Genomic DNA, 26,955 nt, shown 5'->3' on the forward strand with positions numbered 1-26,955 from the left:
AAAATACAATTTTTAAAAATTCGACCAGATTCATTATTCACTTGGTTGTTAAGGAAATAGAAAATTTACTTCAATGACATTTTATATAAGCATGTTGTCGTACAATCTTGAATTATAATAAATAAAAACTTTCATTTCCTAAAAGTAGATGAAACAAAAAAAAAGCTTTTAGAAAATAAATCATTAAATATAGATTAAGTTAAAAATGCACTGATGTATGAAACTTATGACCATCTATTTAAAAAATATGGCATACAAAAGGCGCACTGTCTAGGGCCGTAAAATACTTAGCACTGATTTAATATGAAAAATGTGAACATTTAAATAAAAAGTGAGAAATTATAAACTGTAGTTTGCTATATTCACGGATTGAAATTGTATCTTTTATCAAGATGAAATACAAATGTAGAATTTTTATGTATATGATACACAAGAATTCATTTATCTAGTTTATTTCGTTTTTGAGTTATAGTGGTCACGTGACCAAGAAGAGACAAGACTGAAAATCAATCTCTTTGGCGAATTTGATTCACAGTCATCGAATTTACAATTTTTCTAATTTGATCATATGCTAAATATCATCCAACTAACTCGTTTCATTTTTTTTAATTATCGTGTTCAAACGCACATCAACGAAAACACAAATGTAGATCGATTCTTCAAAGAAGTGTTTCCCCAAGTAGCACAGCCTGTTGCAATATTGCACAATATTATATGATTCAATATTTAACCCAATACAGTTCCCCAGTATATATATCCCCAGGTAGCCATTGTGGCAAATTTGGATGCGCGAGGATAGAACCTGGGACCTTGTGGTTCGCAGTCCAGTAACATGACCATGATACAAAAGCAATTGCCCGTGCAGCGTAGTTGTTAACTGGCTTATAAGCTTTCACCACAGACTCTCCCTCCAGTGAGTCGGAGGTGAGACGAGCGATATGGCTGTTGAGTGGTGATGTATTAGCTTTTGATTCTAATGCGCCTGTACCCATTTGAGTAGCGCTAAGCGTTATGGAGAGCGTGTGCGAGTGAGTGGTTGTTGATGCTGTTGCTGCGTCAAGTGAATCTGAACGACTTTGGTTTGTTGTGGGTAGATGGCGCGACAACAGCTGTACGAAGGTTGAAGGTTCATCGTCCGAGGTCACCAATGTGACGGATTGAATGAGAGAGGATAGAACCTGGGACCTTGTGGTTCGCAGTCCAGGAACATGACCATGATACAAAAGCAATTACTGGTGGAGCGTAGCTGTTAACTGGCTTATAAGCTTTCACCACACTATAGTAAGGCAATTATACTCGTACATTCTATATATTCCTAGGTAGCACAGCCTATTGCATAATATTATGAGATATTATATTATTCAATATTTAACAATATTATACAGTATATGTATGCCAATATGGTTCATTCAATTTTTTTTAAATCCACAGTTTTGGTTTAAATGCCTTATACAAAATTTCATTCTTTGTCTTTTTTTTGAATGATCACATTTACAGCCAGTCAGACAGACATATATTATTCTTTAAATGCTTGTCTTTCGGACTCGGGAATACAAATGAAAAAGTCAGTCTTTTAAAAATAAAATGTCCTTTATATTTCACAGATTAAAGAGTAAGAGTTTAAAAGAGTATGTTGAAAAGATCAAATGTTATTGATTTTCGTCTTCCATTACAGACTAGATGGAAGTTTCTTATTCAACGGTAATGCGATTCAAAACATTTGTTTCACATTAGTGTCGTGTAAGAAAACTATATTTAAAGTATAGTTTGGGTATATTTCATCATCAGTTAAGTGATTTTACTTGTTCATCAATTACTTTAATATTACACGCAACTTCTCTGTGCATCTTATCTTAATCTCTTTGTATCTTAATATACAATTCTATTAAAATCCTTTTTCCAAAGTGGTTACTTACTCTATCTCAGCGTATAGTTTTAGACTTTTTTATGAATAAAACTTATATTTTTACATCTAGGCGTGGACTGAGATTAGTAACAAATATAAAAATATATCTTGGAAACATAAAAAATATTGAATGTATATCTTGTTTCACTTAATAGGGTTATGTCTATGTTACTTTTTGTGCAATAAAATGTTATATTTTTCTTTTAGGATAACATATTATGTATTTTAAAAAGATTTATGAAAAAGCATTATAGAATTCAGGAAAAACGTTCTAGCTCAGATTTCAATTTTTTTTTTTTTTCTGTTTTAAATATTTAGTAACTTGTGCATGGAAGATATAGTAAATTTACTTAGCGTCATCTGCAATTTGATGCATTCCTTTTATCAAAGGATTAGTACTATCACAGAAGTTGCTTAGAAGTGATACATTTCTTTTTCGCAAACTAGCAACCGTTAGCTACCAACTAATTCCCTCGAAACATTTGCTTTCCTGGCTGTAAAATTATTAATATGGAATTGTATGCATTGCAAATGAAACATTATTTGAAGAAACAAGGTGAAATTTAAAGTACACGACAACTTTTACTAAATTCGTATTCTGTAAACATATGAATGGGATAGACTTAATGCAAAAATTTATAATTGTTATATGTTGAAAAATAAAAGCAGGGGAGAAAATTTTGTATTGGAGTTAATGTCCAAAAAAAGTAATTTTTTATCTCATGAACATGCTAATGAGGGATTTCAATATTGTTACTGATTGTAAATTAAAGTTTACAGATTTATTAAAACTGGAGATAAAATTTGTACAGAAATGAAACTGATATCATAAAAAGATAATTTTTTTGAGTTTTAAAATGGTGTGAAAGACATATTTATGAAATTGGTTTTTTATTCTTTAGGTATATGTAGATGAAAAGTTATCAAAACTTGCTAAATTTTTAAATAATTTATATTTTAATTAATTTCTATAATTAAGAAACTAAAGACATAAAATGAAGACATTAATGAATACTTGTAAAAAATATATAAAATTGCACCTGTATCTTTATACATAAAGGTATGAAAATTATTGAACATTTTCATTTAATAAGAATAAAATCTAAATCTGTGTTAATGCTGCCACAGATTTAAAGAATTGATTTAAAAAAATTAGCTATTTATTGATCTTTGTTGTATATATAATATGATATTAAATGCATAATCTCTTTACGGTTTTAATACGCTTATTTCTACTTTCAAAGTAAAAGGTGATATGATTTTACTACAATGGTCTTAGAATCAAAGACTGACTATTGATTGACTATCAATAATTTGACTATTTTATAAGATAAGGCTTAGGATTTTTTTTTTTACATCTTTCACGTTCTTGGTCAGTTCTGTTATATAAACATTAAATGAAAGGATTACTAGGCCTAGCACGGAGTATAAGAATTTGCATGTGAATTTTCATTTGCAAGAGAATATACTGGAGCTATGGTTACAGGAAGCCATTAAAAAAATCGATTTTTATCAATTATTCATTTTTTGATACCGATTTTATGAGAATATTTAAAACCAAATTTATTTTCTAATTATTTAATAAATTTTAATTTATCTGATAGATACTTTAAAATCCATCTAAATGTAAATAAATAAAAAAAGTATCTAGAAAATACTTTTAGTTATAAATTGAAATATTTCTGGTTTATCGTCATTGAAAATCACTAATTTGTATCCATCTTTTCAGGTTGACTGAAATTCAAACATGACGACCCGTGAGGTTTTCGAAATTTGGGACTACTTGGTGGTTGGTGCCATGTTGTTGGTATCCGGAATCATCGGGGTGTACTTTAGATTTTCTGGCGGTAAACAGAGGACCACCAGCGAGTACCTTATGGCCGGGAGAAACATGGACATGCTACCAGTTGTCCTGTCTCTCATGGCAACGATACAAACAGCAGTTGGTACGCTGGGATTTCCTGGAGAAGTCTACCTCTACGGAGCTCAGCTCTATCTCTATCCATTAGGATTCACCGTAGCTCTCATTCTATGTACTTTTGTTCATACACCGGTTTATTTTGGTATTCAAGTCACAAGTGCCTATGAGGTGAGTTTCCTTTAAGAAATCAAAGAAGGCTTAATATTGAAACGAAACTTGTTCTAACTTGCCGCGGATTGAATGGCTCAGTGGTAGAATATTGAACTGAAAGCGACAGTTAGCAAGTTCGTATCTGTCGGCAGGAAAGTTGCCTAAAAATTGTTTTGTTATTAATTTACTTTCTGTTATTTCTCGTTTGTTCTAGAATGTTCTTATAATTTCTGTATCTTTCTAAATCTGAAAGATTCGAGTCATTTCGTCTTGTGGATAAAAGCAAATGTAGGGTTTAGTCCCTTGAATAAAGGCTCGAGTTGAGATTAGTGAGTGTTATCTTTGACTTTAGTGAACACAAGGTTTATCTACGGTAACTTCATCTACGCGACAATATTTTCAAAATGAAGTTTTAATGTTGTATTTGTTAAGAAATTTTTCATATATAATGAAGCATCAGCGACTTTTTAGCAATTCCCATTTTACTTAATTACCAAATAATTAATTCAATCCAACATATTCCACAATTTATCCAGCAAATATTTTTAATACAGACAATATGTGTTTTATTTGTGAATAAATTAATTAAATCCTTTGCTTCTTGTCAGCTAATTAGCATCATAAAATATCGAACCTTTATCCTTGAGAGAGTGTTGGGAAAAATTTCTTACATCAGAGAAGTTCAAGGCTTATAGATCAGACAGATTGATCGATAAGGGGGAGGGGGGATGATGACATAAGGTAAGGGTTCCTCGCTACACCCACCCATTGTTATTGTTTTCAAGTAAAACTGTTTGACAGAAGTGGCCTTAAGAGGTACGACACCCAATAGAAAACAATTTTGAAGTAGAGTTCTGTCCTTTAGAATTAACTCTCCAACTACTCAGTTGGAAACCAGTTTGTTTTCTGTTGCATCCGGAGGTTAATGTGTTTATCTTTTACTGCTATAGATTCGAAGTATATCATGGTATTATCGAGTAGTATATAATTATAAATTATTAGGGTAATACTAACTTATTTAAATTATTATTTTAAAAATATTATTACGTTTGAAACTTTGTACATAATTAGTGATTTTTAAAAATCGGCAATTAGAAGGTTAAAAATAAGAAACTTATTAAATTAATTAGAAACTTAGTAATTTACCTATAAGTACTTTACCTAAAACAAAGTAATTTAATTAGAAACTTATTAAAGAAACTTATTAAATTAACTTATTAGAAACTTATTAAAGAAACTTATTAAATTAACTTATTAGAAACTTATTAAAGAAACTTATTAAATTAAATTACTTTGAAACTTAAGAAAATTACTTAAAATTAAGAAAAATCAGCAGAAGTGTTCTTTCTACACCTTTTTGCTTAATAATACAATATGATACTTTTTTTTCGAAGTGACTGAGTAACCTCCTTGGGAATCTTCCTTTCTTCCAGTTTAATCCAAAATTTGACGCAAACCTAAAATTTTAGCGGTAGGCTGCACATTCGATTTCATTCATCTAGCTTATTGTGATTTTGAGTATTCTTACACAAGAATAAATGAACCAAAAGACAGTCACCATTAACTAAATTTAGTTGAAACTCTGATAATAACACAATGTTTAATTCGTCTATCTATCTCATTGCATTGTTAATTCATTCTATCCATATGTACACTGATATACAAACTTTCTGTTAATGTTGCAAGTTCGTCCAAAATTTAATAGAAAATTACAGTTTTAGTGTTATGACCCTATGCTAAATTTCATAACGCATAACGCATAAACGCAATATGAATAATAGGATACGATATTGTGCTATATATGCATGCCGCCTGGGTTGGCAGGAGAAAGCCACTGCTCTATAATGAAGATAATCTCATAAGCCAATATAACGTTTGGGAGCGAACATTAGAGGGTGGGTTTTTGTTCTTTGTTACTTCTATTTCTCATTCCTTTTAACCTTTCAAAAATCAGTTGTTTTTTCTTTCTATCTATCTTCCAGTATTGTCTCTGTAATAGTTAGGTTTCTCGATCCTTAAATTTAAACATGCAGCTTTTTGGGAAAGCACAAAACAAAACTAACAGGATTCACTTTTATTGGTATTGCATAATAGAGTTGTAAAAATATACTAATGAATACTATTTTTGGCCTTTAATGTTTTATCAATTCTCATCTGTTGCATTATTTTTATTTGTAGTATCTTGAAAGAAGGTTTGGAAAGACGACCAGAATGATCATTTCAATTTTATTTGTTATACAAATGGTAAGAAATATTTCTAAAAAACTTTTCCTCCCTGCTCTGCAATCTACTTACATAAAAAAAAATTAAGTTGTGATTCTATCTTGCAATTTATTTTCAATTCCAGTAACTAATAAATTATTTTTTTTTCAGATTTTATTTATGTCTGTAGGTTTGTATTCACCTTCCATTGCTCTAAGTGCTGTGAGTGGATTATCACACATTGTGTCCATCTTAGCTGTTGGTTTAGTGTGTGCCTTTTACTGCACTTTAGTGAGTACTTATTCTATATCTAATATATATTAACTATTATTTTGTGAATTTTTATGCCGTATGTGTTGAAGAATTAGATGAACAGGTGGTTATCAAAATAATGGAAATATCACAAACAAATACAAGAACTGTAGGCATAGAGCCGCCTTTGGCATGTAGTAAAGCTAAGATTCACTTACGAATCAAAACATACAAGTGCTAAGTAGAGTTTAAAGGAATATTGTACCATTCTTCATGGAAATATTGCCGCATTGAAAAGAGGAAGTCGACTCTCCATGGCCGAATGGTCGTAACACTGATCTCATAATCAAGAGATCGGAAGTTCGAATCCCGCTAGAGACAATGCGATTCACAGTTTGTGTAAATATTTAATTCTTTGATTTTATGTTTTCCTTTATTTCATGTTCCAGAAGATTCTGGACCTTTCTTTAGTTTACCAGATAAGTGTTCTGGACTTTTCTTACTGTCTCCAGAAAAGTATTCTGAAACTTTCCCTGCTAATATAAAAGCAGAAGATCTGTCAGTCACTATGTTCTCAGTTCAGAATTGAGTTTAGATCTACTTCTTGTGTGTTTCATTGAGTTCCACACTAATGAACCTACGTGATAATAGTGTGAAAGTTCCGAAAGAGATTCAACTCTCTGAAATAGGCTATAATGGTTCGATTATGATTATTTCAGGAGACTTGAGGTAAAAGTAAGTATTTTATTTATCCTCATAATCATCAAATCACGAATGGGCAAGTCTCGTCACATGAATAGGAGCATTATCATCTTAAAAAATTCCATCTCCTTTAGGAAACAATGTTTGTATCATTGGGTGGATTTAATCCAATAAAACGCCTCTATACATCTCTCCAATGATACTTCTTTTCAGGTTTATAATTGGCCCAACAGAAAACTACGACACGGCTGCCCATATTATGACATAATCACCTCCATGTCTCACAGATGGAAGAAGACAATCACAATCAATTGTGGGATTTACATTCAGCCAGTTACAATCCATCCAGTAAGACCACGCATGTGCAGAAGCTGTACAGCAGCAAGCACTTTCTATTTTCTGCTCTTTCAGCGCATGCACAATCTTTCTTGTAAACATACGTGAATTTACTGGAACTTTATAACTGGCTGAGTGCAAACCCACCTATACTCTGGTGTAGGTATCCTCCAAAAGTGTACCCGCCCTTTTAAGAAGACATATATGAAAGATGATTCGTCTGATAGTACAATAGTCTTTCACTTATCAACCGCCGACCAAGTTTAGTAGTTATGACCCCACAGCAGACGACGCTTAGCATTAACATCTGCGACAAGTGACTTGGAAATTGCTAGTTTGCGCGTAAATGTTCTGTTTATGAAGGTACTACCTTATTGTAATTTTTGATACTGGAGAATCCAGCTACTGATTGAATTCTGTGACATGTGAAGTGTGAATTGCTAGTTTGCGCGTAAATGTTCTGTTTATGAAGGTACTACCTTATTGTAATTTTTGATACTGGAGAATCCAGCTACTGATTGAATTCTGTGACATGTGAAGTGTGAATTGCTAGTTTGCGCGTAAATGTTCTGTTTATGAAGGTACTACCTTATTGTAATTTTTGATACTGGAGAATCCAGCTACTGATTGAATTCTGTGGTCACTTTAGCTTCTATTCTTTATTTTAGACATTGCAATCCGCTTTTCAATACTTTCCGGTCTCTTTTACAAAGCTTCTCCTTTCTTCCTTCAATTATTAAGCTTCGCCGAAAATTTATCTTGTCATCCTACGTGTACGCTGTATCTCTAGAAATGCTTGAAAGCTGAGATGTTTCGGTCACAGTGATTCCAGCTAGGCCTGCTCTTACAATCTAGCCTTTTTAAAAGTCTGAGATTTGACACTTTACGAACTTTACAACTTTACAACCGGCACTTTACGAAAGCTACCTCATACTACCATGGTATATCTTTTTTATATTTAAAAAAACCTGGTATCTAGGATTATATTTTAAAGTTTATGAAGCGCATTCTTAAATGCCACTTTTATTCACAGGTATTTCCATTATTTTGATGACTCTTTGTACATTCTTCAGTATGAAAGAAGTGTCCGTTCAAGGTGAATCGAACTATTTGGAATCTACTTTAGACCGCATTTTCTGATGGGGAAAATTCATTCCGGCTGAATAAATGAGATAAAATTTAAAATTCACACTTAATTTTCACCCCTTTTTTATGAAATAAATGCCATTTGAAATTATACAGCATTTCTTTAAGAATGGGATAGGTGCTTGCTTTTTTACTACCTCAACCTGAAAAATCGGGTAGATAGAAAAATACCTGAGATATTTTTAGAAGATATCTATATAAAGTTTTTGCCTGATATTCTGTGCTTCGTAACAAGTACTTCACTGATATTAATGCGAATGAAATTTTTCAATTTTAATGGAATTGAAAAATTTCATCCGCATTAATATCAAAACGTTTTTCAAATTTTATGCATAATATATATTTTGACCTGTCTGAGCTGCGTGGTAGAAAATTCACCATTACAAGTGAAATATTTTGAAGATTGCAAACATATATGTGTATGGTCGATTTTTCTTTAAATTAGAATTATTCTAAATTTGAAAAGAATGTAACTTGTTTGATAAAAATCCAGAATAAATTCAGTCCTTTCTATCTCGCTGTATTGTTGTCGATATGAAATAAGAAATTTCATCGAATTATCCTTTTTATGGTACGTGACTGATTTCAGGATTGATGTTTTTTTAAATATTGCTGTAAAATTCTAATATTTGATTATCTACATAAAACATATTGTAAAAAACATTAATATAACGAAACTATACCAGTTAAATGTCTGAAATATCTTAAAAATTAGAAAAAAGATTTCTTTGCTAAAAAGAGGTATAAAGCAAAAACTTTCTAGTTTAAAAATTTATCAAATGATTTGCCCAAGATCTTTCAAATATCTTAATGAATGTATTTCCTAGTTCCTGACAATAACAATTATAAGCTATACAATTATAAGCTATAAGCTTATAAGCTACTTCCTATAACATTTATTAAGCTATAATTTATTAACATAAGCTATCCTTTTATCCAATTTTTACGTATTGAAATTCAACTAATAAATATGAAATTTGCATTTTTTTCACATTGTTAAGCATTAAAACAACTATAGAAGAGTTCTAAATGAACAGATTGCTTATTCTCTAGTTCAGGAACTACATGTTATATTTATAAATTATTATACCAAATTCCAACAAAAAATGTGCTGTATTTGTATATTTTCTTGTAGAACAATTCTATCAAAATTTAGAATTCGATAAAATCTTATTTAGAAATGTAAAACGCAATTAAAACATGTATATTAAGTAAATATAAAAATTAGTGTAACTTCTCAAAGAATAAGCTTGGAATCAAAACTCGAACAATATATGAAAAAGATTGTATAGAAATTAAGAACATTGAATAAAAAAATATTTGATATTTTTGCATAAAATAAAGACATTTTAACGTAAAAAATAACCTCTCTAAAAAGGTTAAATGGCTTTTTCATATTTGCTTAAACATTTCATAGAATATGCGAGTTTCATCAGTTGCATGTAATAGAGAAGTATTAAAATAAAAATGTTGATCAAACCAGATCCAAGAAGAATTAAACATATATCTAAATTATTCCTTTATCTAGATTCCATATCAGTTTTATTTTATTGAATAACAAAATAATGGCGTCGCAGAATCGAAATATATCCTTGCATGAAGGTATGAAATACTAATTGCAAGGAATTCTCACAATCCATATGTAATAAAGACTTCCGAGATTCAGAAAACCAGTATTTTGTAACTAAATGCGTTATTAAGGTCAACATTGAAAGCGAATTCCCCTATCATACGTAATATTTATAAAGAAATGCGCTGCATGTATTAAAAGGTTAGAAAACATGAAACTCTCATTTTTTTTTTCTGTGACATTTATTATGTAATTTTTTTATGACAGGAATTAATAAGATGTTAATGAGAATTTATATACGTTTGAGCAGTGAAGTAATTGCTTTCCCGCTACTGAAACCAATTATTTTCTACTTAAAAATTATTTGCCGTTGTATCAATAACGATGCAATAACTGAAGATAACGAAACTGCTCTGTGATAATCATTTTTGTATCAATAATTAACTTTTTTCTGGGTCTTTTTTTATTTCAGTTTTTCCAAAGTAATTTGTAAATAATTATTGAATTCGATTTCTAAAGCATTAAATTTTAACAATTATTCTCCACATCATTATCATTATATTCAAAGCTTAGATTAATAACAGTTTTTAAGATTATTCAGTGTGAATAAAATATTTTAATATGAAAAAACACGACTTAATATAAACTTCTAAATGTATAATCGATGGAATTGGATTGGGTTATCAAAGCTTAGAGTAACTTGGTTAGTTTTGAGAAATGTTGCATAATATGAAATTATTGTGCTGCAGTTTGCGAGAAATTTTAATATCATTGACTATATATGGAATGATATCTCTTAATCTTATTTAAATATTAATTGATTTTCTGACTTTTTATCGTAAATTATTCCATGTTACTTTATTCTAAAATCTTGTCTTATTTTCTGATCTAAATCACGCTTTTTTTATTTAATTATTTCTAACACGCACTCTAAAATAATTGCTGGATTTAGACTTCTCACACTTCAGGTGAAAAGGATTAAAACTCCCTAATGCATACGACAGGATTTCTAAAGATACCTTTTTTTTTTTTTTTAATCGACATGTGTCAAAATAAATTCCTATCAGAATTTCTTAACAAAAGTCCTAAGGAGAAAATCTGCGATGTAAATAAACGCGTTTCATTTGTTTCCCTTATTTAAAAGTCATGCCTTCCTGTGGTAGAATAAATTTAAATTCCAAATTTGTCTTCTTTTCGGCCTCGCATTTGAAATATTATGTTATATATATAATTTAAATGCACGTGGCCCAAAGGAAGAAACTTTTGAAACTAACTTCAATTTATTTTACACGGTGTCATAATTTGGAAAGAAGAGAGAGAATAATAAATACACGTCTCTTTACATCTGCGATTATATCGCAAGAGCAAAGTGACAGAAATGTTTCCCTTCAGTGATTTTACCAAGAGAATCTGATATTGATTCCTCTGACACGTGTAGACTTAAGCCAAGGAATCTTAGATATTTTTTAAAGGTATGTGTAAGTGTTACAGATTTTTATCCCTTTCTTGATGGAACGATGGGGTCTGCAATTTCATTTACCGCGTGTTATAAATAATTGAATTAAAAAGTGGGAATCGAATCTGGAAATAAGAGAACATTTTAGAATGAAATTAACATGGGCTAATTAAAAATAAAAGCTTGGAAATTAATTAGGATTCAATTAGATTTAAAAATAGTATATATAAAATTGTTTTTATATAATTTCCCATGTCCAAATACTGTTCCATTGGATTGATTTAATAAAGTCATTTGTAACATTGTACAAAGAAACTAATGAATCTAAATGATCTCAATGAATATTTTTAATGTTTAAATTCTAACACAAAAAATGGGATAAAATTCATTAAATTTCTTTTTTAGGGAGGAATGAAAGCTGTGTTGTGGACTGACGTCTTCCAGTCCATTCTCATGTTTCTTGCCCTTCTCTCCGTCATTGTGAAGGGTTCCATTGACGTAGGAGGGTTTCCAGAGGTGCTTAGCATTGCGGAGAAAGGAGGGAGGTTAAACTTTTTTAAGTGAGTGTTCTGTGTGTTTTCTAAACGTGTGGACGTTTTGTTGTTTTTTTCCTTATTGGAAAAAAATCATTTCAGAAGAACGTTATTTTGTTTATCTATAAAATATTATTATTTTCAAATTAAATAGATCAGATATAAAGGAAGATTCTGTACTTGCCAAATATAAATATCCACGCTCAGATTAACAGACATGCTATATAAACGGTTAAACTTTCTAAAAGTCCTTGAACACTTAATCGTTGTTCGGGGGGGGGGGTACCAAATATTCTCTTCATTTCCTTAAATAGTAAATTACAGTTAATTACATCACAGAAGATTTGCTGTTAGGGGAACCCGAACCCCATATATAAAGTATGTCAATATCCTATGGTGGTTCAATACATTTTAATAAAATGTCTACAATTTAATAATCAACGCATCCGCTGCTTTCATTTTCCCCACATCAAATTAAAAGGCATTCTTCATAAAGTTCCTCAGCCCCATCTTTTTACATTTTTAAAAATGATTTTCTTTTACTATTTGATACGATTCTTAAATAGCTCTCAGATTCTATTTTACCATGCGATTACTTTTAGCAGAGTTTACAAGTTGACAGGTCCTGGGAAATGAAGCAATTTAAAAACAAGATTTTAAAATAAGATTAACTTTCACCATATGTTTGGCACTGTTTATCATAAATGGTTCTTACACCAATAAACTCCATCAAATCAAACCAACTGCAGTTGTAAAGCTTACTATCGACTGATTATAAGAGATTTTCCATAAACATCGCAGAAGATTTGCAAGATCCTTCGAGGGGGAGGGGGTACTTCTAATTTCTTTTTGGTTTTAGGACATTTCAAAGAACCAGTGCAATAAGTTCTTTGATTCGATTGATTTTGGTAGCACTGAATAGCGACTCAAGAAAAAAAATCGTTATTGGTTCAGATTGACCAGGACCTTGTGCTGTGACTTTAGATATTGATAGAAATTTCAAGATAAAACGATTGTAATTTCATGACCACTTTCCACTAAAAATCATCTAATCTTGCATATAAATGTAATTCCGCGAGTGAATCTTCATTGTGTTGATGTTTCAATTGTCGTATGGCCATGATTCCAAGTCACGATTCCTTTTCCCAATAGCTTTCATGCAATGCGATGCTGATCCACCAACCAAAGCAAACAGGAACATGTCATCCAAAAATATACATCATCTTTATTAGAATAATTTAGTTATTATAAATCGTGACCAAATGAAAGTGGAATTGTTATAAATGGGTGCTATGATTTATTAGATTGAATGCATGTATATTTGTTAATTGAAGAGTTCTATGTAGGTAATATTATCTGCATGAAAATAATGTTTACACATGATTATTTTATCCTCATAAAAATGACCCAGTAATCTATGAAGCAATAAATAGCACGAGTGGTTGCATCGAAATCATTCTTCCATCATTTTCATCTGCAATCTTCTGATAGTTCAACAATTTTTATACACAAGAAAATATTTCGCCATAATTGATTCTCGGTAATGTTTTATCTGATCATGACATGCCTTCTATACTCGCTCGTGGATCCAAAAATCATTGCCGAATTACCTAAGAAAAACTCAGTCTCATGTTTACTAACATCTTCGAAAAAAATTCGGATTACCGCTGGCTGAGTCTGTTTAAAAAAATTAATGGCACGACGTTACATACTTTCGCTTCCGTTTCGCATAAGGGTACGCAATCTAATCCCTTTATACTATTTATCTTCTGGAGTGTATTGCTAGTTAGGAAACAAATTTTAAAATTTTACTACCTTGAATGACTTTTCTAGAATTATAATCGCGGTTTCATCTGCATTCCCTTTATTCATTGTTTTAACTCACACTAGCAATATAATCTGTCTAAAAAATAAAAAATGTTTTTTATCCAATTTCTTGGTAATAAATACAATAAATCATGTACTGTACGTTAAATGATTTTTCTTTTTATTAGTACTGCTTTTGATCCAACTATACGTTTTACTGTATGGAGTGCTTTAATTGGAGGCTTCATGTACGGCATGACCACTTGTGGAGCCAATCAAACACAAGTTCAGCGACTTCTCACAGTCAGCTCCCTCAAGCGGTCACAATTGTAAGTAACTTAAGAGTTTTAATTATTTGGCATCAAACTGTATAGATAGATATTAAAAATTTGGTGAGATAGTAAAGATGTTCTCAGTTTTTTTTTTTTTTTTTTTTTTCGTCGTTCTCTTAACACATCGACGGATTAAATCAAATTATGGAATTACTGCCATTTGCATCGCAAGCAAACTAATGCTGTAACATTTACATCTAGGAAGTATTACGATTTGACGCAGAGCACAATCTTTAGTGGCGAATTTTGGTATTTTTCGGCCCTACGAAGTACTTAAAATGAGACCTCTGCTTTACTAAAATGGGCAATTTAGCTCCAAATTTCATTTTTTTAAAACATGTTACTGTTTTATTTGAGGTTCATATTTTTTTTTGTGTGTGAACACATTTATCTATTTATAATGATTTCAGAATACTCTGCATCTATATTTTGCACAATATTATTGAAGCAGATATTCAGTTTATAAATATTTTAACAATTAAGTGAATATTATGAAACATACAGAAACTTGACCAATTATATTAGATAAAGTGTTGATTTTATTCTAATACTTAATCATTCATTGTATTTGAATTTTTTAAGACGTTTATGTGGCAACAAGAAATATAGCATTTTTAATCGACTTGGTTGTTGCCTTTTTTTGGCCTAGAAGTTTCAGGCAAATATTTCATGTTTTGATCGCTCTAATATCATTCATAATATTATTGGGTCTCTCTTGGGAAGTAGAACGTTACAAATTTTAGTAGACAATAACCCTGATGATATGATAGACTATAATTTTTTGAAACATCTAATCAAATAATTCTTGTAGAACAAAAAATATTTTTAATCTTTTAAATATTATATAAATCTCATAATCAGTTTTTCCATTGTTTTATTATTATCATTGTTTTCTTTCAGAGCTCTACTTATAAGTATTCCTTTCAATTTACTCATGTACTACACAATCTATACGTGTGGATTAGTGATATATGCAAATTTTGCTGGTTGTGATCCTTTGATGCAACCCGGCAGCGGTATAACTTCTGCAGATCAGGTTAGTATTTCCTGCCTTTAGTTATTTTATTTGTTAGTTTAGACTGAATATCTGTTTCATTTTAGTAGAAATTTTTGAAATTTCTATATTAAATATTCTTTGATACTTTGAATTTTCAACGCACTTCTCTCTCTCTCTCTCTCTGTCTCACTCTCTGTCTCTCTGTCTCTCTCTCTCTCTGACTTCAGTTTTTTACCCATTCTAATGAGGTTAGACTTAAAATTTTTCAACCAATTATTTCAAACGATTCTATTTATTTTCTTAAAGTTTGGTGCATTTAAAATTAAATTGTATTTATGTTCGTTATATATTTTTTGTATATGCTTATAGTTTTAAGTACATCGTTTTCTTAAGTAGTTTTTCTTAACCTGTTTTCGACCGATTATTTTAAACAATTCTGTTTATTTTCTTAGTGTTTGATGTATTTAAAATACTGTTGATTAATAGATCTGCTCATGATGAATCTGAGAAAATTTTGTTGAAAAATTCTTGAGATATCACATAAATTAAGAAAGATATTCTTTAGTGCCTATAAGGTTTAAATGCTCAGTGACTCTGTTTTCAGTAATCATATAAAAAAAATGCTTTATTTCAGTAAAAAATGTTATTATATTGATTGCAGTTTAATCATTTCCACTTTAATTTAAAGCATAAATTCTACGGAAGCTAACAGAAAATGAGAGAGATACATATTTCGTTATGGCTGAAGGCCTTTATAATATTATGAGTAAATTATGACTATCAAAATTTGAAGTTTTAAAATATTTTAATGAAGGAACTATTATAACAGGAATTACATAAAATATTTAATTATTAAAATTTTAACGAGCATTAAGATTGGCGAACCGACTGGTCGCCAAAGGCGGCTAGTATAAAACAAAATGTAATTTTCAATTTTTTTGCCTGAGTTTTAATTATAATGATAATAAAGAAACAGCTTGTTCAGTATTAAGTGCTATAAATATTCATAAAGTAGATATCTAAAGTCTTTTTTTTACTTATGGAAGAGCTAGAAACAGAATAATAGTTTTCAGTTTTCAATTAGCATCTTTCATGAAAAATGAAATAAACAGAATCAACTTCCGTTTTCAGTGGACAGAAACATATGGAATTGCATAATTAATAACGGAATGATATAGATCGTATATAAAAATATTTATTTTGTTTATTATTTTGCATTGTTATATAACAATTTTTTGAAAGCTTAGCTAATACGGCTACTATAGGAATATTTTGTAACCGAAAAGATAATAACTTTAAATAATACGGGTAAGTTTGTTTGTTTTTTTGAAAAAAATACAGAAAAGGTTATTATGAGATGAATGAGAAATTTCCACTTTTATGAGGGCCGTAATAATAGATAATTTCTGGATTCAAGTGTTTGGATCTTCGGAAAAAAGTTTCTTCCAGTCTTCTAACTTAACAAATCTGACATGTGTGCAAGTTTACGGAATATTAAAATTCAAAGTCAAGCCACTGTCTTCCAATCTGAGCTAACCTTGATTATTTTTTGTAAAAAAAAAAAAAAAAAAAAAAAAAAAAAAAACTGTATTGAATTAATAAATTTAATTTTTTCATGAAATCGTTCGCACATAGTGCAATTAAAATAATCACCAAGTAATAAAAGAAAGCTTATATTCGTCGATTCCTTTGGGAGAGGCAGATTTTTCTCGTTGCAGGAACTTGGGAATCTAAAAATATCTAGTTTAAAATAACAAAAAGTATCATCAATTTCATGGCTATTTACTGATCGATAGCTTATTATCATATACCTTTGTATGAAATGGGAGTGCAAACCAAATCATGTTTGTGTATTCTATGTTGATTCACATGGATTCTGTTATCTTTTCGAACATTTCGTGTTTCAACTGTCAGATTTTCCGCCTCTTTGTTAGTATAAGCATTCACAGAAAACTCGAAAGTTCAAAATTGATGCGCGACAGCTATTGTACGAAAAAGCGAAAAACAAACTAATATCATGATTCATTGTTACGTCTATCATGATATCAAACATAGTTCAATTCCGTATTTAACAAGTTGAATGAGTATTCTTATTCATGTATTGTTGTGAAGTAGTTCATAATGTGTGAAATCGTTTCAAATCGTTTCTTGTAGAATGATTAAAGAAAACGCAAGGGTTCAAAAATGAAGGATATCGCAACATTTTTTATATGAATTTTCCTCGATGTTATTAATTGATCAATTTAACTCTTTGCACTTGGAAAAGTAATTAAATGTATAATTATTCCCTCAATACAAGGACTTGTTTATTGCTATAAAAAAATAAAAAAATATATAATTGTTTTAAGTTGAATTTTCCCGAAAAATTAATCTACGTCTTTTTACCATTCTGTAGATATTTTTAATAATCAAAATTCAAAAATAAATAAAGCGTCAAAATGATGCACCGTCTTGAAAGGAGTCTGAGAGGCACCATTCGAATCCAAAGAGTTAAATTATTTTCGATGTAAAAAGGATGGTAATTAATTCGATTTTAGGGTTAGGGGCGATCCACTTGGGATTAAGCTGAGGATTTGTTTGTAATATCTGCAATTCATTTCCAATTTTGATCTACCTTTTTCAATATTGGTTCTTTTTCTGCGCTAAGTTTTTAGTTCTGTTTTGAATTGAACAGAGGTAGAGATAATATAATTTCTTATATAAAAATGTAAAATAGCTGATAGACATTTATATCATGACAGAAAACAAAACTGCTCAATTTAAAAGAGCAATTTTAATTAGTATGATTTATTTGTAAATTTTAAATTTAATTTTGGTGGAATAATTGAAATTTATATAGAAGATTTAGAATTTTCTTTAATAATCATGAGCCTTTTTTAAATTTTTGAATGTTTGATCCATTGTCTCCAAATTATTAGTATTTTAATAAGTGAATAAAATATCTTCCTCCATCTAATACATATTATTTTCCTACCTGATTTTTTTAATACATTTTCGAGGGATTTATAATTTTAATCTTATTGTGCCATCATGCCATTACTAAACTACTTGTATAGAAATAAAATATGAATTATTGAAAAGTAAAATTCTTGACTTCTAAAAAGTAGTTTAAAATTGATTTTTAGATGATAAAGTATCATTAATTTTAATTAATCAAAACTTTGAAAGCTTTACCTGAGTGAGCTTTTACTGCCAAAGAAGTAATTGTACATCATATGTAATGGCTTAAGTTCAGTGATTTGGTCTGCAGCGAGTTTTAAGTGATTTTTTATCAAGCAATTAACAGCTTAAAAATAGGATTGCATTAGCTTATAAGTAAGGTATTCCTTTATGAGTCCATCATTTCTTGATTTTGTTTCAGCTCATCCCCTACTACATGATCCGTTCCTTCCGAATGTACCCCGGGATGGCTGGTTTTTGTGTTTCCGGCGTCTTCTGCGCAGCCTTGACGTCCATTTCGTCCGCCGTGAATTCGCTTGCAGCTGTCACCTACGAGGATTTTGTGAAGCCTTTCTGCAAATGCAATTCGTGGGTAACAGAAAAATCAGCCACAAGGATATCCAAGTTTTTTGGTAATTTATAATTAATTGAAAAATAATTTTATTTAATGAAATTTAATTATCTATAAAATAATAAATAATTCTAAAAATTTTATTTAATGAAATTTAATTATTTATAAAATAATAAATTATTCTAAAAATTTCCAGAACCTCTTAAATGTGTAGTTGTTATTTTGCTATATTTTTGCAAACAGTTTCTTAATTTACCATGAATTCAGTAGTGTAGCGAAGGCATATAACACCCAAAGCATTATTTTATAGCCCCATCGTTACATGCCACTAAAAAATGGCATATACGCACTGATGTCTTATCACCATGGTAACTTCCAATACCGACATTTGCTACATATTCCAACTTGTCAATTCTTATCCATCGCTAGCCAATGTCAAGAATACATCGATTCGAACCCAAGAAAAAATAACTGCCATCTTGGATAGTTACTCGAAACTTATAAATAGTCTAAGAATTTATTTAAAATCAGCTAGTTATTTTCTGTTGATATATTCTTCCTCAGTTCGAAAATGTGGCAAATATTTCGGTATACTTTTTAACTGAATTTAATGTATATGTTACCATTAAAACTCGAAGGCCGTTAATCTACAGATTAACTGATTTGCTCTGCTAAAGGGTTGAATCAAGGGTTTTGTGTATTTTAACTAGGTAATGTGCTCTTTATCGGCTTCCTTATCGTTTAAGTTCAAAAGTTTGTCTCACCCATTTTCTTTCCCTATTCCTTCCCCCCTTTCCCTCTTTTTGTTTCGCCAACGTATGGTCGTCACTGGATCCTTTTATTTCTCATAATTTGTGTCGGCTTCCAGTGTGTAGCATAGTTAATTCTGTTTTCAAATTCGTTTCTACTTGTTAGCGCGTGAATTGCCGTTATGATTCTTTTAAAGCAGAAACTTCAGCACCAAATATGCAAGTGAGCACCGAATTGGTGAGTAAAATGAAGGAAAATTTCTTCGCAATCCTCTTTAGCAAAGATCAAAATATAATAGTATTATTTCTATCAATTAATGTCTTCATTGTTCGATTGTATGAACTTAATTTTTTAGATATCAAAAAAATAAACAACGTTTAATTCAAGCGCACAGAAAGGATGCTGTTGTTCTAGCAAACATCTTATTTTCCCTTTAACGAGTGTCTAGTAGGTAATAGTGCAGATTATCTAGGAAATTCGCAGATCACTTTGGTAATTTGAGAAATGAAACAATTTTTTGAACTTTAGAGGTAATAACATTGACAAGTACCTTCAGACTGAATTCAGTAAAATTATAAACGAAATTGCGCGAACGTAATTCAAAATATAAAGCAATTTCATTTGAAATAGGAGAATATTATCTAGGGCCTTTTTGAGAAAATAATGATTGCGGCAATAATCGCCTCTCACGAAAAAATGAGTGCTTATTCATAAGAAGAATTTTACAGGAATTCATTTAATTTGTACGAGTTGGTACTTTATTCTTTCTTTTCAATATATAATTCTTCTTCAAAGATGCGACACCCCCAGAAGGACCCTGGCCTTTTTCAGAATTCCATTCCATGTCTTCCTGGTCTTGCCTAAAACTTTCCAAGTTGTCACTTTAATAGTTTTCAAGCCTTTTTTTAGGCAGTCAATCCATCTACAATTTGGCCTCCTTCTTTTTGGGGTATTAAATAATTCAGCCATAAAAATCTTTTTAGTGACTGGATTGTCATCGAAGCTTATTAAATGTCTAGCCCATTTGATCCTCTGTATTGCTATAAATTTAATAATATTCAGTACAACATTGCTTTCATCCCAAATGCAGTAGTTATTTCAATTAAAATATTTTTTTATGTTAAAATTTGATTTTCGAACCCAAATGTTTATTTATTATTACGTGTCTTAACAATAATTAATATAAATAAATAAGACTATAGCTAAGGTTGTTTGAATTCATTAAATTTATTTATTTCATCTGTCAAATGTTTTTGAAATGTGTGCCATAATTTGGAACATAAGGTGTGTGTGTGTGTGTGTGTGTGTATATATATATATTCCTTTTTATATTGTCTGTGTAAATTATTCAAGATTAATTAATAGCATGGTCTTTTTTGGTTAAGAAAAATTTATATTTCAATAAGAAAAGATCACTTAGATATTTAAAATTTGTTTCCATTTACTGAACAGAAGAGTTTTTTTTTTTTTTTTTTGCAGCCTTATTCTACAGCGCCTTATGTATCGCCATGACATATATTGTGGGTAACATCAAGGCAATAATTCCTGCTGCATTTGTGGTATTTACTGCAATTGGTGGACCAACATTATCCATCATTTCTTTAGGCATGCTCACAACAACTTCTAATCAAAAGGTACCTTGTGGTTTCTATTATTTAACCTTATTTACCAAAAAACAGCGTGTATCTAAATATTTCAGTATAGAGTGGAAAATCTGAACAAAAAATTGTTTTTTAGGGTATCATTGTCGGACTTCTCAGCGGTATTGCTTTAAACGCATGGATTGGAACGGGAGCCTTGATTTCGGATGCACCTCAGATAAAACTACCTCAGAGCACCGAATTTTGCCCAGCCAATGCAACGGAATCACTTTTACTTCCAGCATTCACGTACCTGAACTCGACAAATATCTCTATGACCACAGTGCCGACAACGGAATCAACAGATGGCATATCTATCTTAAAAGAGTGAGTACCGGAGTCCCAAAAACACATTTTGGAACCATGTCTATCTGCCACTCTTGTTTTATTGCGAACGCGATAGCTAAAAAAAGCTTTGAGCTAGATAGATGAAATCTAGTATGTGATCTTTAAACCAAATTTATAGATTTCTATCAAAGTTTGAACAAAATCCATTTAGAGGAAGTCTATCAATATGTGTTACAAGACAATCAATAAGTTAACAGGATTATTACAAAAATTAAAGATAAATATTTTTTGTACTCAGGTTGAACATCTAAAAAGTAGATCTGCATCAATTTGGAATCGCATCCGTCAAGGGATTGATGTGTTAGTATGTATTTTTGCATGCGCTGTAATTCAAAAATATAACAACGTGGAAAATGATTCTCAGTTTTAACGTGTAATGTGTAGATTCGTATCAGATTTTGGGCCGTATTTGTCGAGAAATTGGCCGTCTGCCAATTTTCACTTTGGCCTGTACGTGCACGTAATAAATCAAAACCGCTGTAACTTATATAAATGAAATTTATTTAAGTTACAGCGTTACGTTACGCGATCTAGTGACTACAGTTATAGTTTTTTTTTTTTTATCAAAAGCAGTTTCAATCCGTTGGTCAAAACATCCCAAATTGATATTCGATTTTCTGGTACTTATATATTAGCTGCATACAAGTGATTAACCGCCAAAAAAATTATCAACGATCGCACGCTGGATTCACGCCAAGCAACGATATTTCATAATTATTTTCTGCCAATGATGTTCATTGATACACCAGTACCAGTTCTATATTACAACACATAGAACTCACCTATATGAGACACTGAAAATAAAAATCTGAACAAGCGTCTTATTCGCAGTCTTGGCCAAGATCCATAATTTTATATTCAAGGAAAGGAGGTTAATACCTTTACTATAGAGTATAGATTACATCCACTGATTTTAGTTATTTTAATTGTTGGTTTTTCCAATCAACTTACTTTTAATCCCATAATAATGACTTAATTGATACACAGACTTAAAGACGAATACAGCCCATTTCAACTTCTGCATTTTAAAAGGAACTAGGAATCTTAAATTAAGTGAGCAGCGTTATCTGAGTATTAATTAAGTACTGGGTAATTAGTCAAAGTATCATGTGATTGATTGTGCATTGTGGATTCGAGGAATTCTGAACTGTTGATATTCATCAAAATCTGGCGTTCGAAATTTTTGATCACAATATTTTTGCTTTAAGTATTAAAGTCAAGCGCACTGGAAGTGCTTTGTAAATGTAATAATGTTTCTTGTGAAATTAGCAGAATGTTGTCTTGTGCCAGAATTGAGTGACAAAGAGGACACGGCTGATTTCAATAAAAACATTCCCTTAAATTTAATCTCGAATATCGCACAAATTGATTAGTTTATAAGTGTCACGTACACATTAAATTTTAATCATGATTGGAAAATAACATTATAAATTTTATTTAACTGGAAATTTCAAATCATTAATTCAGTTGATTTATTAATGAGTCACTTGATCGTTTTATCTTCATTACTTCTAATTTTCTTTCCGTAATAATAAAGTTTACTTGTTAATATTTAAACCTACAATGTATCGTGTATCCATTTGGTTACAAGTTTTTACTACCGTTTATACGCTTCACAAGATTGTTTCATATGTCTACAATGTGTTTTGGAAATCTTTTTTTAAACGCCTTTTGATAAATATGTGCTGAAAAGACCGGTATGTGGTAATAGTGGTCTAGAATTAGAATTAAATTGAATGTATGGAAAAGTAGCAAGATGGCTGTTGTGTAAATAGTTCTTTCATTAATATTTTTTTTTTTTTTTGCATTAAAAAAATATATAATTGAAAATTGACTTTCATTTTATTTCAGAATTGTTATAATGTAATTAGTGTCTGATATATTGTTTAGTTCATAATTTATACATATAGCACATTTTAATTTTTTTAAATTTCACAAAAAAGTGCTTTAATTTTTTTTATTTTTATTTTCTTGTATGCAGTTATTCAAAACACATTTTATATATATATATGTGTGTGTGTGTGTGTGTGTGTGTGTAATGCTTTTCGAATCCTGTTGGCTAAATAATATGTAATATTATTTTTGGTTTAAGTAGAATGCAGGTTCGAAGCAGTGAAGAGACTTTGTAGTTTTAATTTCGTTTTATTCTAGTCCGAGTGGCAGGCATGATTTTTTTACAAGGGGCAGCGCGGCAAGAAGGGAAAAAGGGACGAACAAATGATCACTAGTCTTATATAACATAGGATTTCTGGCCAGGCGCCAATTCAATACACGTGGTTACCTTTGACACCTTTACAAGGGCAACCGAAGATATCACTTTCTCTTGATACGTAGTACTGATGGCGCATTATTTTTGCAGAGGAATTAATTAAACCGAAAGTGGAATTGGATCACAAAATAAGAGAATATTTTAGAATGAAGTTACGATGGGCTAAATTAAGATAAAATCTTGGACATTAATTTGAATTAAATTAAAAGTTTAAAATATCATTTTATATATATATATATATATATATATATATATATATATATATATATATATATATATATATATATATATATATATATATAATATGTGTGTGTGAATTTTTAACTGTAATTTAATTTGTAAATTTGAATTTTTAACTGTAGTTTATTTCAGTTGGTAATTCGAGGTTATTTGAAATTTAATTATCTTAATCTACTTTCAGAGAAATTTTCCCCCTCTTTAAACTCAGCTTCTTGTTGCATCCAGTGCCCGGGACGATACTGACTTTTGTCCTCGGCTACATCGTCAGTTTTATAACAGGTAAGATGGAATAAATATGATGTTCTGTTTGAGAATCCTGTCTTAACAAGTTTTAATAGAAAAACAGTCAAATGCAAAGAAAGGAAAAAAATAGGATTTTATACTAAAAGTAATTGGAAAATTGTCACGAGTCTTTTTAAAAAAGCTTGCATTAATAAATTATATTATTAATTTATTTTTTTAGAAGGAACGCATTGCCCTATTTTACGGAGATTCCTATGGAAAAAAATTATTAAGCTTAACAAGTGTTTAACATTACAAGTAAAATTCGGGCAGGAATCATGATCGTTAAACGAAATTCTTTAGTATACTATATTATATTTTCCCAATATCTGACAAATATAATGTCTATTTCATAATATCTAAAATTTCATTCACTAAAGATATCCTTGTTCAGTAACTGCCAGGTTTGTTAGGTTTGTTCTTTTCAATAATTTTTTTTTTAGGTTTTCCTCTTTAATAACACTGAATAAAAAATGCATGTGGGGGAAAGATATATTTGGGCGAGGGGTAATTTTTAATGGAACTATTTTGAATCTGATTCAGCCCGTGATAACTTGAATTTAATTCAATTGAAAATCTTTGTTTTCCTCTAAATTTCGAATTATCTATTTTTTTTAATCTGCATTATATTTTATTTACCAATATTAGAAAAATTTGAAGTGAAATCATGTAAATAAGTTTTTAGTTTCATGTAATAAAATGGTATCTAATTTACTTTATAGCTGAATGTTTTGTCTTCAGAAAATAACAAAGGATTTTATTGTGACTACTAATTTTGTCATCAAACTTGAGAATAATTCTTGAATAAATGATTTATTTTCTTTTAGGTGGTGATAAAAATGTAGACGAGAATTTGATTTGTCCTTTCATGAGAAAATGTCTGAGTGCAAATACTTTGAAGATGGAAGACAAAGTGGTAAGTGAAATGTTTTGAAACAACTCTGATATGAAGCTTGATCATAATGAATATATCACTTTTTTATAACCTACTTCGTAAAATATTCAGTGCACAATTCTTTATATGAGTCAAAAGCCTATAAAAATTGTCTGATTTATGTTGGTAGTATGATTTGAAATGATTGTCTATATAGATGTTTGGTCATTATGGAAATATCCGTTTTTATAGTCCCCTTCATAAAATAATCGTTCTTCTGTTCATAATATACGTCAAAAACTCTTAGAAAGTCCTGATTAATGGTTAATGCTAATAAAAACGTGTTTTCGGTCATTTCAATTGACACCAGTAATTCGAACCTACAATAAAGCAGAACAATGCGATTATCTCTTCTTTCACGATGGTGTCGATACAATGCAGTACATTCATGCGAAGAGCAATAAACGGTGTGCATGAGAAGTGAGGCGGGAATGTCATGGCGAAAGATAGGAGAGAAGGATCATATCTCTTAATTAGATTAGAAATATCCATATATGTCATCATTTAACATGAAATTATTTTAAAGCCTGGAGATTTTTGAAATTCCGTAATCTTGTAGAAAAGCTAACTTTAAAAGCTTTGTGATTTTGTTATTCTTGATATTACTACTGCTAAATTCTTACCATTTCTTAATATCATTTCCAAATTTTTATGAAAATAGATTATTCGTTTAATAGTGGAACTTCAAAGTTCTAATAATGTATATCTTATTATTTTCAAATTTCGATACATCCCTTTTATTGGTAATTTCATTGTACAAGGTGTTTTGGTCAAATATATCTTAAAATATGAATTTACTAGCCGTCATTGACGATCGGCTGTTCTTCCGCTATTTAATACTATTGATTTACTATAATAAATTTTTTGAAATATATCTTATTAACCAAATGATAATGCTATTTTAAATTATGCTAGTAAAATTAACTTAGTGTATTCTGATTGGTAAGCGTGTATATTAAGAGATAAGAGAAATCGGTTTAGTTATTGAGATAAAGAACTGTATCAAGATTTCACTTTGCGATATCTTTTGAAAATAGAGCTCTCATGGAGACAAATGGCTATTAAAGGTACATTTAAATGTCATTATCATTCGGATGAAGTAAAGGTTTACGGAATCTGTTCAGTTCCTAGAGCTAAAGTTTCTGTCCTGGATTTTTTTCCTGTAGAAAATGTACATTAAATGAGCGTTCTTGGAAAAGCATATGTGGAAGTGATGAAAGAAATAAAAATTTAGAATAAAAATTGGCGACATACAACCAGTTGTTGAGGCTGAAAGATTTTTTTCATTATTTGAAATTATAGATACTGACAGAATAATACTGATTAGCTACAAATTTCAGACGCATTGAATAATGCAATTATGCAGGTATCAAGTAATTAAAATGACTGACATTGACATTAGAAAAGGCTTTAAAAATACGACAAATCTCTTGCGGCTTAAAAAAATGTGAACTTTTTAAATTAACTTCTTACATTACTTACAATAATTCAGACAGGTTTTTTTTTTTTTTCTAATATGTATAAAATTGGGTGTTTCTTTAATTAGCAATCGAAAGACCATTGGATAAGATTCTTTTAGGTCATTTGAGTACGTGTTTTTTCAGCTTACCAGTTTATAGTTTGAGTTCCATTTATAAATGTGTAGAATTCATTTGTCATGTTTTTGGATCTA

At 30.1% G+C, this 26,955-nt stretch overlaps 1 protein-coding gene across 1 annotated transcript in view; it reads left to right on the forward strand.

The window, feature by feature from the left end:
- The window catches only part of LOC129966866 (putative sodium-dependent multivitamin transporter), a 64,109-nt gene that overhangs the window by 31,840 nt on the left and 5,314 nt on the right, over positions 1–26,955 (forward strand). The window contains exons 2-12 of the mRNA XM_056081471.1: positions 3,636–3,995; positions 6,156–6,221; positions 6,351–6,470; positions 12,047–12,201; positions 14,169–14,309; positions 15,213–15,348; positions 18,671–18,881; positions 21,050–21,204; positions 21,308–21,537; positions 24,249–24,346; positions 25,177–25,265. Coding sequence (XP_055937446.1) covers positions 3,654–3,995; positions 6,156–6,221; positions 6,351–6,470; positions 12,047–12,201; positions 14,169–14,309; positions 15,213–15,348; positions 18,671–18,881; positions 21,050–21,204; positions 21,308–21,537; positions 24,249–24,346; positions 25,177–25,265 — 1,743 coding nt within the window. The 5' untranslated portion in view covers positions 3,636–3,653. The remainder of the gene's footprint in view (positions 1–3,635; positions 3,996–6,155; positions 6,222–6,350; positions 6,471–12,046; positions 12,202–14,168; positions 14,310–15,212; positions 15,349–18,670; positions 18,882–21,049; positions 21,205–21,307; positions 21,538–24,248; positions 24,347–25,176; positions 25,266–26,955) is intronic.

This window comes from Argiope bruennichi, chromosome 1, assembly GCF_947563725.1.
Source record: "Argiope bruennichi chromosome 1, qqArgBrue1.1, whole genome shotgun sequence".
Lineage (NCBI taxonomy): Eukaryota > Metazoa > Arthropoda > Arachnida > Araneae > Araneidae > Argiope > Argiope bruennichi.